Raw genomic sequence first — 14,559 nt, 5'->3', positions numbered from 1 at the left:
CACGTCAATCACCGCAATCTGTTCGTCAGCGGGGAAATGCAAAGTGATATAAATCAGAAGCGCTGACAGGAAATTACATTGTGGTTGCTTTTACTCTCAGGGCGCTAAGTGTCATTGTGGCTTTACTAAAAGAAAAAAAAAAAATCGGAGTGAGCAACAGCCACGAGCATTTTACTTTGATCTCACGTTTAGCCTAGCGCTGAGTTTCTTATTACATCAGCCTCTCTGCCGTAAAGGTGTGCTTTAATCTGCATGAAACAGTCGCGGAAGCCAGGATGGCGTTTGTAACTCACACGATTGGATAATCTTCATGAGGCTGTCACGTGCCTTTTGCCTCCCTTTGTGGCCCGAAACGGAGGCGGCGAGGAGTTTAGAGTGGTACTCGAGTGCACTGGGGGGGGGGTAGCTACTGTGTGTTTGAGCAGCTTGAGATGATCTTTTTTTTTTTTTGCAGGTGAAAATAACGTGGATATTCAGAGTCATTGTCTAGTTTTAGAGTTGGGCATTTTTAAAAATATCCATCGAATTCATATAGGGCAGGGGTGGGCAAACTTTTGGATTGGCGGGCCACAATGGGATCTAAAATTTGACAGAGGGGCCGGACCAGGAGCATATGGATGGAGTGTTTTAATTAGCTCACCTCATCGGAGAAAAAAAAATACATTATTTTCAATGAAAGTGAACAAAAGCATAACAAGAGTACTTAGAAAATAAAACATTAGCAAGGTTTATTTATCAATTTATTTTTTAAGTTTTGCGGGCCGGATTAAAACGTTTAACGGGCCGCATGTGGCCCCCGGGCCGTAGTTTGCCCACACCTGATATAGCGTTTATGAATATGCCTCATCTTCCTCTTGGAAAGAGAAGACAAATACTTGGACGTCTCTGTTGTTTTTAATTTCAGCGTAGGGGCTTCATTGTGCCAAGATGGTTTGATGTCACACTCCTTACCGGGTGGAGCTTTAAAATCCTACCATGGAGAGTTTTGACCACATTGGAATTGTGGCTAGAGATCATAAACTGGAGCATCTCCTTTGTTTGCCAACATGATGCATTTGTCTGCAATCAGAACTCTTTGCCAGATTTGTTTTTAATGACAGACTGTTCTGGGTGGAGGTTATCACCCTTCCGCAAAGCGAAATACCATGTGTGCGCCCAGCGGGGGGACATTCCTGCTAGCCCCATGATTTCCTCTGGTCATTCATGCGGTCTTCATCCCCACTGTAACCGTATTGTCTTGGGGCTCAGCCGCCCTGACAGGCCCCCCCCCACACGTCAGTCTTTGGCCACCCTGACAGCGCTGCCCTTCGGCTTGGTGTCACCGAAACGCGTGACGGGACAGTGAGGGCAGACCAAGATGAGTCGGTTGTTGTTATAATCCTTTTACTTGGCATTAAAAATAATAAACGTAATTTTGCTGGTTTGAATTGCTTTTAATGCACATTTGGCATGGTTTACTCAACATTTTTCCCACATTGCAGACTGAGAGGTTTCCATGTCATGTTGAAAGTGAAGTTACACAACAAGAGACCCCCAACCCAAAAAAAAAAAAAATCTTCCGCTTACTAAACTTAATTAGAGCTCTACTCCTTTTTCCCTTTTGGGTCATTGATAAAGAAACATGAGAATGCGGCTGTGTGAACCAAAGAAAAAAGGAACACAATGCTTTGTATAAGTCTATCAGCTACACCAACAAAACGGATGAAAGCAGAAAGCAGGACAGACGGCATCTGCCTCTACTTATGAACTCCACAAAAGGCATTGAAGCTTTTCTTTCTCGGACCCACGCTCTTTCCTTTCCTCGCTCTTTGCGCATTCCGCGCGTGCAAAAAAAAGCGGCTGTACGTCATCATTTGAGGAAGAAGCTGATTAAAGGTGATTAAGCCCTGCCCATCCATCACTCGCGCTTTTCAACCTGTCACAAGCCCTGAATTCAGGAGGAAACTTTTGTGTTTATGTTTATGTGTGTGTTCAATACAGAAAGAACGACCGTTGAGCCAGCTAGGCAGTTAAAAATTGCACTTTTACGCTAATTGAATGGTATTTTTTTCGCAAAGCCACGTGACCTAAAGCTGCATAATATTTAAAACTCATTCACGACCAGCCGAGTAAAAAAAAAAAATGGATCTTTGACGTCTTTAGCCGTGAATGGCAGTTAAAGGAGTTGAAATTATTTTCATTCGACATTCTAACGTTTTTGCAAATCAAATGATTGATGTTCACGTTCTGCCCGTTTTTTCCTTGCCATGCTTTTTATTAGAAGTCCTTTATTAGGTAAGGAACCATATTTCTCCGACCCAATGAATTTGTTCCATTTTTTTAGACAAAAGAAAGAAATTATATTAAAGGTTATGATGATGAAACGGACTTAACTCATTCACTACCAGCCGAGTAAAAAAAAAAAAAAAAAAAAAATGGATCTTTGACGTCTTTAGCCGTCAATGGTTGTAAATGAGTTAAAAAGTGATACAACATACAATAAACTCATTTTGATTAAATAAAAAAAATATATAGGCAGATAATCCTTCCTCCATAAAGCACTTGAGCGATCTGATGATTTTACCGACAACTTTCCTTCTTCCGGCTCTGAAGCAGCATTTAAACTATCATGAGATGCTTAAACACATGAATGCATTTCATTGCAGGTTTTACACTGTGTTGAGTTACATCTCACTAACTCGGCTGACGAAACTGTGTCTGACAGACTGGCCACTGTCTGATTTCAATTAAAAAGCCCAAACCGGCTTCATAATATGAGTCAGCCTTGGTTTTTTTTTTTTTTTTTTTTTTTGCAGAGAAGTGGTTTGGGCTTGTGTCCATGCATGCCGAAGTTGTGTATGATTATGGTTTCGAACCAAGCAGTGTATCGCCAACGTTCTGCTTCCATCATAGCGCTACTAGTGTCAAATAATACTTCCAGCAGCTCTTGAGGCATTCCAACAAATTCACTTTGGGGCTCTATCGACACGCTACCGGTTACGCTGCAGGGTGCTGTACCGAGGGCGAAGCTTTCTGCTGATCGTGCTCTTCTCGGGAGCGTCTCAATCCCGCTGCCGCAAACCGCACGCTGCGACACACCCCGTCCGACACGGACTTACAAAGATAAAAGTGTGCAAATGTAATTCATGAATGTGATGAGCTAAGGTTAGTACAAACGGGTTTTGCCTTGGAGTGAAAGTATGCGGGGGATGTGATGCAAAGTTTTGAGGTCGATGGCGTTCGCGCGAGCGGCCACGTTTGCACGGAAAATTTGCCCAGTCGCCTTTTCGTGGCGGTTAAAGGAATTTACTTTTTCCTCCTGTCGGCAGCCACACTCAGCATTATGTACACAGGGCGATGTTGTTTAAAAAGACAAGAAAGAAGAGAGCTTTTAGGACACGGCCAGCTGCCACTATAGGGTTAAAAAAAAATAATAATAATAAATGAGCAAACTGCAGCGAATTAAGCCAAGCAGAGCGCTCACTTCCCAATTTTTTTTTTATCAAGTAGCTGTTAATGAGGACCATCCATCACGATACTTTGATCGCGTCAATTGAAAGCTCGGTTGAAAAGTTCAACGTGCAACGGCAAAAAAGGCGGGGCCATATGGTGACCTGATATCCAAAGCGTATGCACCCTGAATGTTGCACTCCATCCGTCCGTCCGGTCAAATGACCCTTTCGGGAGGCTGCAATCTCAAATGACATTGCACACGAGGCGGGGGCACCTCCGGACGGCTCTCCGGTATATCACATGGCTGTCATGTACACGTAGACAATCCATTCACACTCAAAGTCACACCTACAAGGAATTTGAAGTAACGGTTTTCTCCTAATTTGTTTGCTTTATGAGAGGAAACAAGAGCACCTGGAGGAAACGCATGCCAGCACCGGGGGGCCACAAACGAAAAGCACCAGCAATATTTTATCCCTCGCTTTCTTTCATCTGTATATTCTGTTCGGGAGTGTCCATCATGGTGGAAAAATCTTTGGATCTTAATTGGACCCTGGAGAGTTGTTTCACTGAGCGCTTATGAATCACCGCAGGATTCTTTGACAGTGTGATTTGTGTTTGTGCGCCTTCCAAGTTTAGTCCATGGATAGTGTTTGGAGAAGACCCTCGCAAATGCCGACCATTCTTGCGTCCGTCAGCATGGGCGAGATTGTGGCTCGTGTGCACGTGTCTTTGATTTACTCGGGGGGGGGGGGGGCAGGTGTGCATTTTTTAGGGCGTACGCGCAAAAACAACTCCAAGTCGGCGTGAAACTCAAATTTGTTCTGTTCTATAAAACACCCAAATAACAAAGACTTTCTGATTTTCACCCACTTTGGTGTGTGTGCGCGTGTGCGAAGATGATGATGTCTGCTTGGATGAAATATGCTGCATGAAGCGGAACGAAAGGTACAGGTGATGAGGAGTCACAGGAGCTGGGGTAAGGGGAGAATTTTGATGTGTGCTCGGATTGTGCCGAGATGTCGCTCACCTGCTCTGATCTGTCACTCGTACATGGTATGAGTGAATCGTATCGTTAATATTTTGCGCCGACTATCGCAGTGTGATAGAGCGCAAGAAAACTGCCGTCAACACAATTTAATATCAGAGGAGTTATACAGCTGTCGCGCAAACACGGGAACAGGACTTGTATTGGAACAAGAATGATTGCTTGTGAACTTTCTAATATTTTTTGAATTTTTTTTTTTACCTCAAATAAATAAATACATTGCTGAGGGGGTTGAAAGGGCCTATAGCGCCGTGCATGCTTTGAATCAGATTTGAATCAGAGATCGCTTCATGGATATATTTTTAACGGTGATATCTAACACGTTTTTACTATATTTGTGGTGCATCGGGTTTTTGAGATGTTTAATTTATTATATATTTTTTAAGTTTGACCTTTAATATGTTGTGCATACATATTTTACCATGTGTTAGAATTTATAGCAAAAACGTGTCAGGAAAAAAAATCCACCTGTTTCTGAATTTAACATAACATATAACCTATTATTTATTGTTTATTTATTATTTATTATGATTTAATAATAATAATAATTATTATTATTATTATTATTATTATTAATAAGAATTATTAAAACCTGATGAGTCACTACAAAAAATTTATATAAAAATATTTAATTACATATTTTAACTAAACAAAAAAATCAAAGATTTATAATGTATTGACCAGCATAAGATAACCTGCCACTTTTTTTTTTGTCATCAATAATACATTTATATTTTTTAATTTGATGTGCTACCAACTATTGGGATGGAATGGAGGAATAAATTTGGCATTGATAAATTTGAATTGATCGGGTGTCACAAGGGATAATAAATACATTAGCCATGCCATTGTAAAGACTGAGTCCACATGTACAGAAAAAAAAACATTCAAGGGCAATGTGTTAGTCACTGTCTGTGTTTTTGTCTCTCTCACACACACGCACACACACACACACACGCACTGACGCACACACGCGTGCGTAAGACCCACTCGGATCACAAGATGCTGATTTATAGAAAGGTTTATCCCTCTCTCCCTGACCCAGTAACCGCCGCCCCTGGGTCTCTCTCTCGCTGTCTGTGCGCACCAACACATGGCGGTGCACCCTGTGGTGAGGTGCGTCAGTTGACGAGTGATTTAGCGTTGCTCTGCCTCAACCAGCTGACACACCTGCCTCCGTGCATTCCAAGTGGACACACACAGACACACACGCACATGTATTTGATGGACACCCAGCCATCGGTTTGGAAGTGTGAAAAGGATACATTAACAAATTACGTGCGAGCCCATCACGTATTGGATGGCTGCTCTGTGTCCATAACTCTCGTGTCATTAGAAGTCCTATCAGTGTACAGCGATTTTGTGACTGCAAATGCACCGCAGACAATTAATGAATTGTTGTTGAATGCATTTTTTTTTTGGCAAGTTTATAAAAACAAGAGCTTTATTTCATGTAGGTAAAACGTGAGTGAAAATTGAACATTCGAAATGCACCATAATGGAATTCCTTCTAACTTGGAACAACAGGCACAAAAGTGGGACGACCACAAAATCGACATGGAGCTGTGGATAATTTTTTATTTTTTTTTTTTTATTTTTTTTTTCTATATTATGTGCCACTCAAAACTAAAGACACAAAGACAGATTAGAGCTAATCAAATAAATAACCATTTATTTAGTCTGGAGATCCACAATATGTCCTCTCCTGCGCACAACACGGCATTGACTGCATATGTTGAGGAAACAAACAACATCAAATGGCGGGAAAGGAAACCTGGATGAAATTAATCTGGACGGACTGGCTTCTTTTTTGTTTTGGTTTGTTTTTATTTCCCAATAACAGATGCAAACCAGATGGTGAAATATTAAACCTGTAGTCCTGTGGCTTTTAAAAACATAAAAACCATTCAGGCAACATTAAAGACAAGAACAGATCAAGCACAGTAAATCGTGAAGCTCTCTTCTTTTGTGTTTTCTATTAAATGGCAGCAATTGGAATTAAAAAAGTAGAGGTTATAAGTTGTCATGAAACCGACGTTCGAAAGATTAATTAAGTATATACAAAAATAAGTAACAAATAATGATCTTTATACACATAACATACGAACTTGGAGAACATTTTTATCTGTTACTCACTTCTCAAGCGTATGACTTTGGTGACTAACAGCTTAGTTTCCTTCATTGGACCTGACATCCGTTCTTAAGTCTGGTTTGTGCCGAGTACCAGCGTGGGGAATTGTCGTGCTGTCTGAAGTAAGGCGAGTCGAGGGGGATCTCCGGCATATGGCATTGGCCCCTTACTGAGGAGTGTGTATCGTGCGTGTAGACGTCTGTCGGTGTGTCTTTGTGCATATGTGTGTGTGTGTGCGTGTGTGAGTGTCCTTCACTCGCCCTCAGGTGCTCCACAAGTGAATGCGGTATTCCCCGTTGGAATTTTCCAAAGTTGTGTAGGCAGAGGAGCTTCTCCCTCTCTGGGACTCAATGTCAGCAGCCAGCTGGACGGCTTTTTATCTGAAGTATGATAATGACTGGGGAGGCGTTAATGCTAAAAATCGTAGCCCTAGACGTCAAATGAGGAATTCAGTTCCAGGCAGAGTTGTTTATAGTTTGGGAATCAACCGATCGGTTTGTGGGGAAAAATGAATTGCCGAAGACCAACACGAAGAACATTTTCTATATTAGAGTTAGTTTTTTTTATATATAAATGTAAAAAAAAAAAAAATTAAAGCATTTTAATTTTGATTTAAATTATTTTTTAAATGTTTTTTTTAAATTTTATTTTTAGTTATTTTACTTGGTTTTTTTTTACTCACCACATCAAATCACATATCTGTAATGTAGCCTTTAACTTCAATCTTGTCGATTATTTTCAAGCTTCTTTGTTCCACTTTTACAAGCCAGTAAATTCTGTAGTTCTCACAGAAGGAAGTTGAAATCTCATATTTGACCGGAAATTGTGATATCGTTGCTATAGGACGGTATCGTGACCCTTGTGAATTTTAGTGCAAACTCGTCAGCTAGTGTGTGAGTTTAGTGCACAAGGACAATTATCGGCATTCAAAGCCGCACAATAGTTGTGTAAAAGAATGAATGAATTCAAATGTCTTTCAATGTTCGTTTCCAGGGAATGCGACGTGGAATGTGGGTGTGTGTGTGGGGGTGTACGGGCAAGTGTGTGGGCATTAGAGGGTGTGTGTCACCCAACACAATTCACACATGGACCAACTGTGATACACAACGCGTGTGGGTTTACAAGCGTTGACTTGCTCCCGTGTGCCGGTCGTCCTGGATTTCCTCACTGACCCGGTTAATCTCCGGAGTGTGAACTGCGTATGAAACGGTTATTGCGTCCTTGATGGATACAGCGGGGAGTTGATCCATGCCTCTCTGTGTGTGGTTTATAGGACTTGCTCGCTCTGTTTTGACCCACTTTATTGTCCTTCAAACAACAGTTGCTCGACACAAGCGCACACAGTTAAGAAGATTTAATACCTGAGAATACATGTTTTTGGAACGAAGCAGGAAACTGTGAGCGTCGCAGAGGAAGTTTAGAGCTGAGATTTGAAGCTTAAATTTTGAACCGTGCTCGCCATATCCACTTTTTGTGCCACCCGATATTTGTGTTTCTGCAAAAATGCATCCAAATTGTGGCAACTTTGGTTGTTTAATTTCTGTGTATTTTTTGCTATAGTTCCAATCATCACAATGCAATATTATTTTTATGAACATAATTTCACATGCTTTTGTAAAATTGAATAACATTGTGTTTCATCAACTGAAAACACAAACACAAAAACACCCATGCACGCACACACCACATAGTGTGAAACAATTAAATGGTAAAATTATACTCCAATGTGACAAAAATTCCTTTTCCTGTTGAAAAAAATCCAATATGCCTCATCCATCCCGATTTATGCTACATATGCTCACGTAGCAAAACTGGATCCTACCCGAGTTGACGATGGGCCAGTCAGACTACACCCTGGATTAGGCGCTAGTCAATCACAGGGCATATAGAAATAGACGCAGAATACACACTCACATCCAATTTTATGGAGCGGGAATCGTCCCACGCGAGCTGCATAAAAAACAGTCAACCTACGACCGTGCTTTTTCTTATTTCCATGCAGTGACATGATGTTTTCTGGGAAATGTGCTCACCAAAATATCATGCTTTCATAACGGTAGATGAATGAGAAATATGAATTGACGTACTTGATGAATGCAAACTAAAAAAAAAAAAGAAAAAATCAGGATGACTTTTGTTTCTTTTTGTAGACAAAATGACAAATGAGCCGAAGGTGGTGTCCAAATAAATCGCTGAGTTGTCGCATTGCCCCACTGCTGTTCTCACTTGACAGGACTCCAATGTTTGTCTTATTTGGCATTGAAAATAAATTAATAATAAATAAATAAATAAATAAAAATGAAATGAAAAAACTTATATATATATATATATATATATATATATATATATATATATATATATATATATATATAATAGAAAATAGGAATTAACGATTGATATTTCAAATAAGATTGTTTTACTTGACCGTACAACAGACTACCATCCAAAGGCCTTGTTAATTATTGATGAGGCTGACCCGCATGACCTCGGCTATTGATTTGAGCAAATTGCACCTTTAGTTATTCATACAACCGACATATCACATGGCAGATGCCGTCGTACGCGTTTGCTTGTGTGTGTCTGTGAGGCATCTCACACGTGAATGATGGGATTGTGTTTCAGGCGACATTTTGTCGGGAGCGGCTAGGTACTGTGATATATACCCCTTTTGGTTTCACCGTGAAAACATGCTGGTATTGATTTGATGACTCATCTGTTGTTGGATGGAGTATTTCGTACGAAGAAGACTTTTACAGTAAATGTTCTGTGTTTGCCACATTTGGGTCCAGATTTAATTCAGCAATCTTTTGGCTTTGTGACCATTCAAGTGGTCAGCTTTTTTGTCAGCTTGTCTACCTGCACATATGCTATCATATTCTCCGCTCACACGCCTGCACACACTGCTGGTGACTGTGGAACACATGTTGGTTCTATCCACAATGAGGGCTAAGTTCCTTTGAGAGGAATCTGATTTTGCCATCGCTCTGTTGCAGAACACACACCCACACACTCGCAGCACTTTCTTTCCTGGCAGACCCACTAAAAAACAGGACTTTTATTATCCGATTCCAGCTGTTAGGAAAATATTTCTCCAGTCGTGGTTAAGAAAAGTCAGCAAATCACCACTGTCATATGAAAACTTCATAAGTGTACGCGAGAATATTAATTCTCACACTAAAAAATGTTACGAGAGTGTCACTGTGCTATATAGTTCTCATGGTACTCTCTCAAGTATACTTTTTCGAGGATGTATTTTGGATGTGCAGGTTTGACGTTTCTTTTGGACTAAATCACAATTTCACAGGATTCACCAAAATATGTAGTCACATAATGACTTTCTCTGTATTTAATGTGTCCGGAACACAATTTCTCTCTTATAATACAAATTACGAATTGTCATTTATAATTATGTTGGGATATATAAAGCGGTGCAGTTTCGCTTCGTTTGTCCAGAATGATTAACGTAATTTCCGGACTATAAAGTGCACCTGTATATAAGACACAGCAGCTCTTTTCTGAAAAAAAAAAATAAATAAAATAAATAAATAAATAAATATATATATATGACCCAAGGGGGGAAAAAAATCCAAATTTATTTAGCATATTTTTGGAACTATAGAACACCCCTACAGGTGAACGAAAAATACATAGAAAAGCCGCACCATTGTATTAGCTGCATGGTTCAAAATGTAGGAAAAAAGTAGTGGCTTATTGTCCGGAAAATACGGTAATTACAATTCTACCAATATACTGAACGACGGAATGTACGATAAACTTTTGTGACACCCTACTGCCATTCTTAGAACAGAACCAGTCATGGTTTCCTGTGATTATAACAACTACCGTATTTTTCGGACTATAAGGAGCACTGTATTATAAGGCGTATTACTGCACAACAAAGCAGAACAGAAAATAAGTCAAACTTTATTCCACCTACATTCGACATCCATTTATACGGCACACTCGGTTATAAAGCTCACGGTCAATTTTTGAGAAAATTAAAGGATTTTAAGTGCTCCTTATAGTCCGACAAAATACGGTATGTATTTATTTAAACAGGCCCAGATTTCACACTGAGTAAATCAATTGATTTAGAAATTGACACGAAATAATCATTATTACAATATTTGTGTTTGTTGGCTCAGTAAAGGAACACTTATATCGTGGTTTTGGTGCCTTGTGGTTGAGGACAGTGTATGCACACGACCGTGTAGTTCTAATCCCCACTGATAGCATTATACTACACGTTTGGATGTCCAGTAATGGCGACTGATCCAATTGGACCACGGCCAAGTGTTCAACTGCCCGATGAACGTAATAAAATAATCTTCTCCTGGTATCAAGAGGTTAAACGTTTGCTGCGTAGGTTCTCTGTCAAAGGTCAATTTATAGATAACAGGATTAGATAAAGGGTCAGTTTGGCACCGTGATGCCTTTGTGCTTTGTATTCCTTGCAGGTTATTGCTGACCCAGCGATTACCCTGTTGAATCTTTTTGTGTCAATTGTTGGTGTGGGGTTTGGCTGTCAAGGCTAATTTCCTTGCATATCATCCTGGAGGGTACGAGGAGGGTCTGTTTTCGGGGTGTGTCAGCGAGAATTGTGGTCGTCATTGTAGTAGTAGGATCATATTTGGTCATTTAAACCCGTATTCCACACGCAGACCAACTCACACACGCACACAGACCAGATTGGATGTAGCGGTGTATTTACTGCAGCATTGGGACCTTGGTGTGCCAGTGTCAGTGATGGATAAGGTAGTAGTGGTACGGGGCGGTGTCACCGGCTTTTGTTCTGCTGAGTCGACATATTCTGCAACCTTTCCTGTGGCTGCTGTAGTATTCAGTCTTACATTTTTGTTTTCTTCTTCTTGCATTTGATATCATTGAGATTAGGCCGCACCCGAATTTGCAGCTTGAATTCACTTTTAACTCCATTTGTTATTTATATGTATTTTAATCATATCATCACCTGGACAAAGACAAGAGCAGACAGTGGAACTTCACAGCATTTGTGATGACCTGGAGTGAGTAGATAATGTGCTGTGTTTTCTAAAATGCAAGGCGGGAATTAATCAAAGCAATTCAGCAAATTAGTTCTTCGAAGGTTATTGCGACATTCATGGATGTTTTACATTGCGCGTTAATAGGCATGATCCTATTTGCATGTGTGTGTGTTCTCGAGACCACCCAAGTTCCATTTCTTCCACTTCAGGTGCCGTGGCGAGTACATCTCTTAAATTGCTGCTGATGTTCTCCTTCTGCATGACACTAATCTCTCTGTCTCTTTGTCTCCTCCCCAGTGTGCCGGGCTGGCTTTTACAAATCCACACTGGGAAACGTGGAGTGTTCCAAGTGTCCGCCTCATAGTTATGCTCACCACGAAGGGTCGTTGCAATGCGGATGTGAGAAAAACTACTTCCGTGCTGAGGGAGACCCAGCCTCCATGGCCTGTACACGTGAGTCGACTTGTTCGCGCATGATTCTGATGGGACGCGGGTTGTGATTATCTCGTTATCATCTGGTGACTCCCGATGTCTCACTGGAGAAAAAGTATGATCAGGGTGGGAGGATTTTTCAGTTAGCAATAAAACACATCGTCACCGTGCCTTGAGGAGTTAATAATCCCCCATTAGTTTGACTGTCAATGCACTTTAGTGTTCCATGATGCTCTAAATGATTCCAGATGTTTCTCCCTCTGAGTTATAATGCAGTATCTGTCTACATCAAATTGTACAACGAATGTAATGTGGTTTAATTTGGGACAACAAAAGCATTTGAGAAAACTATCCGGAGTTGTTGACTTAAGAAAAGCAGTTAAGGCTGTAATTAAAATGTTATTATAATTGTATTACATGTATCAAGATATCGGTGCCGTTATTACAATGTTATTATACTTGTATTACATGTATCAAGATAATGGTGCTGTTATTACAATGTTATTATAATTGTATTACGTGTAGCAAGATAATGGTGCTGTTATTACAATGTTATTATAATTGTATTACATGTATCAAGATATCGGTGTCTAAACATATGTTCTCCTCAAATCGCTGCCCAATTTGCAGGATAGAGATTGGCTTCACATCTTCTGATCTGCTTTTACTAAAATACACTTATCGTGTTCACATTAGATGAGGAATTTAGTTTGATTTATGTTGTCCATGTGTGAATTCACTCCAATTCTATTGAGACCATCCTTGGAAAATATTGACTTCTCATGAAAAAAAAAAAGAAAATCCAAGTTTACTGATTAAAAGCGGGTGACAGGAAACCACATCAATGAAACTTCTAAGGCAGAGATAATCAATTCATGGATCATTCACGTTACAAATGTTTATTCGTCTGGTTCTGCCTTTCTCCTGCCGACATGATTCTGTTTGTCCTCCTCTGATGCAAATTGATTGCAGATTCATCTTACAAGCTTTCCAAAAGCCGTTCCCCATGAAACTATCAATCAGCCCATTCCCTGATGTCTGATTACGTATTAATTTATTACCAAAGGACTAAGAGAGAAAAGTCATTTATCATGTTTCACCAATTGCAGGAGAACAGTCGAACGTACAAATGGGACGCCTTCAGTTATGGACCGAATTCTAATTAGAGGAACTGTCATGACAGGCTGTTATTACCTAAACACTATCTGGTCAGCTGGCCAAATTTTCTTCATTTTTTTTTTTTTTTGGGAGAAGCATCTAAAAAAGATGAATTATTACAAGAGGTGTGGTTGAGCATCTCTGGAGTTGGCCTTTTAAAAACGTCAACACCAAAAAGAGAAAGCAAATGTTGCCTATGACCTGAAACCTCCCACGTACACCACATTGCTGTTCTTAGCGATCCTAAACGTGAATGAAATAATTAGAGTGGAAAGTTGAAATGCAATAATTGCAAAATATCAGTCATAGTAACCGTTTTGTATAAAATACGGCTCGACAAACCACCGTCTACTTATACACCAGGAATAACGATTACAGATGATGACCTTTTTTGTTGTTGCCAACACAAACTGTAAAAATCCAGGCCTTGTAAAAGTAGAATTCAAAACTGCTGAGCTGATGTATTGGCTTACATCGCACTCATAAAATGGCGGTGAGTGGATTTGCCAATTGCCGTTAAATGTCATTTTCTTTGTGCTGCTCCCCTTTTTTTCTCATCATCTCATGACTTCATGCACTTTCCTTCTCCTTTTGCTTCCTTTTCTCATCCTATAAATCTGAAATGACCTCCCGGTCTTCTTCCCTCCACCTCACTTCCGCTTCTCTGACCACCAGGCCCACCCTCAGCTCCTCGTAACGTTATCTCCTCCATCAACGAGACCTCCGTTATCCTCGACTGGAGCTGGCCGGAGGACACGGGCGGCCGCAGGGACCTCACCTTTACTGTCCTCTGCAAGCGATGCCGGGCCGGCGCGGCAAATGGAAGCAATGGCGGCAACCCGCGATGTGAGCCCTGCCGGAGCAACGTCCGATTTCTTCCGAGAGCCACGGGCCTCCAAAACACCACGGTGACCGTCGGCGACCTGCTAGCTCACACCAACTACACGTTCGAGATCGAGGCACAGAATGGAGTCTCGTCGCTGGCGCCCCAGATGAGGCAGTATGCCGCTGTCACCATCACCACCAATCAAGCCGGTGAGATGTTACAACAGATGGTAGATAATACCGGGCAAATATTCTGTCTCCACAGCAGCAATGTGCGCTGGGGTGCATTTCACAAGCATGCCAGTTGTGTTTCTCTGCCGTCTTCAAACACATTAGAAAGACTTCTTGTTTTAAAACCACATTATTGTTTTTCGAAACCCGAAAGTAGTAACTTATGTAACTTATGCCAACTTCACGTCAGGGTGTTTCAACGTAAACAATTTATTTCTTTTATATGATGTCCGTGCTATCGTTACTCATTTTGCTAGCTTTGTTGTTTAATGTTAGCATAATGTGACCGAGACAATTAG

General features: G+C 40.7%; 1 protein-coding gene across 4 annotated transcripts in view; it reads left to right on the top strand.

Annotated features, from left to right (window-relative positions):
• The window catches only part of epha3 (eph receptor A3), a 78,769-nt gene that overhangs the window by 28,857 nt on the left and 35,353 nt on the right, over positions 1-14,559 (top strand). For all 4 annotated transcript variants that reach the window (XM_088314253.1, XM_088314251.1, XM_088314254.1 and 1 more), the window contains 2 exons: positions 11,912-12,067; positions 13,880-14,239. In XM_088314253.1, coding sequence (XP_088170379.1) covers positions 11,912-12,067; positions 13,880-14,239 — 516 coding nt within the window. The remainder of the gene's footprint in view (positions 1-11,911; positions 12,068-13,879; positions 14,240-14,559) is intronic.

The sequence above is a fragment of the Idiotropiscis lumnitzeri genome, chromosome 14 (assembly GCF_059441095.1).
Source record: "Idiotropiscis lumnitzeri isolate Australia: NSW breed Sydney's pygmy pipehorse chromosome 14, RoL_Ilum_1.0, whole genome shotgun sequence".
Lineage (NCBI taxonomy): Eukaryota > Metazoa > Chordata > Actinopteri > Syngnathiformes > Syngnathidae > Idiotropiscis > Idiotropiscis lumnitzeri.
The sequence above is the reverse complement of the archived record's forward strand: the minus strand, read 5'-3'. Positions and strand labels throughout refer to the sequence as shown.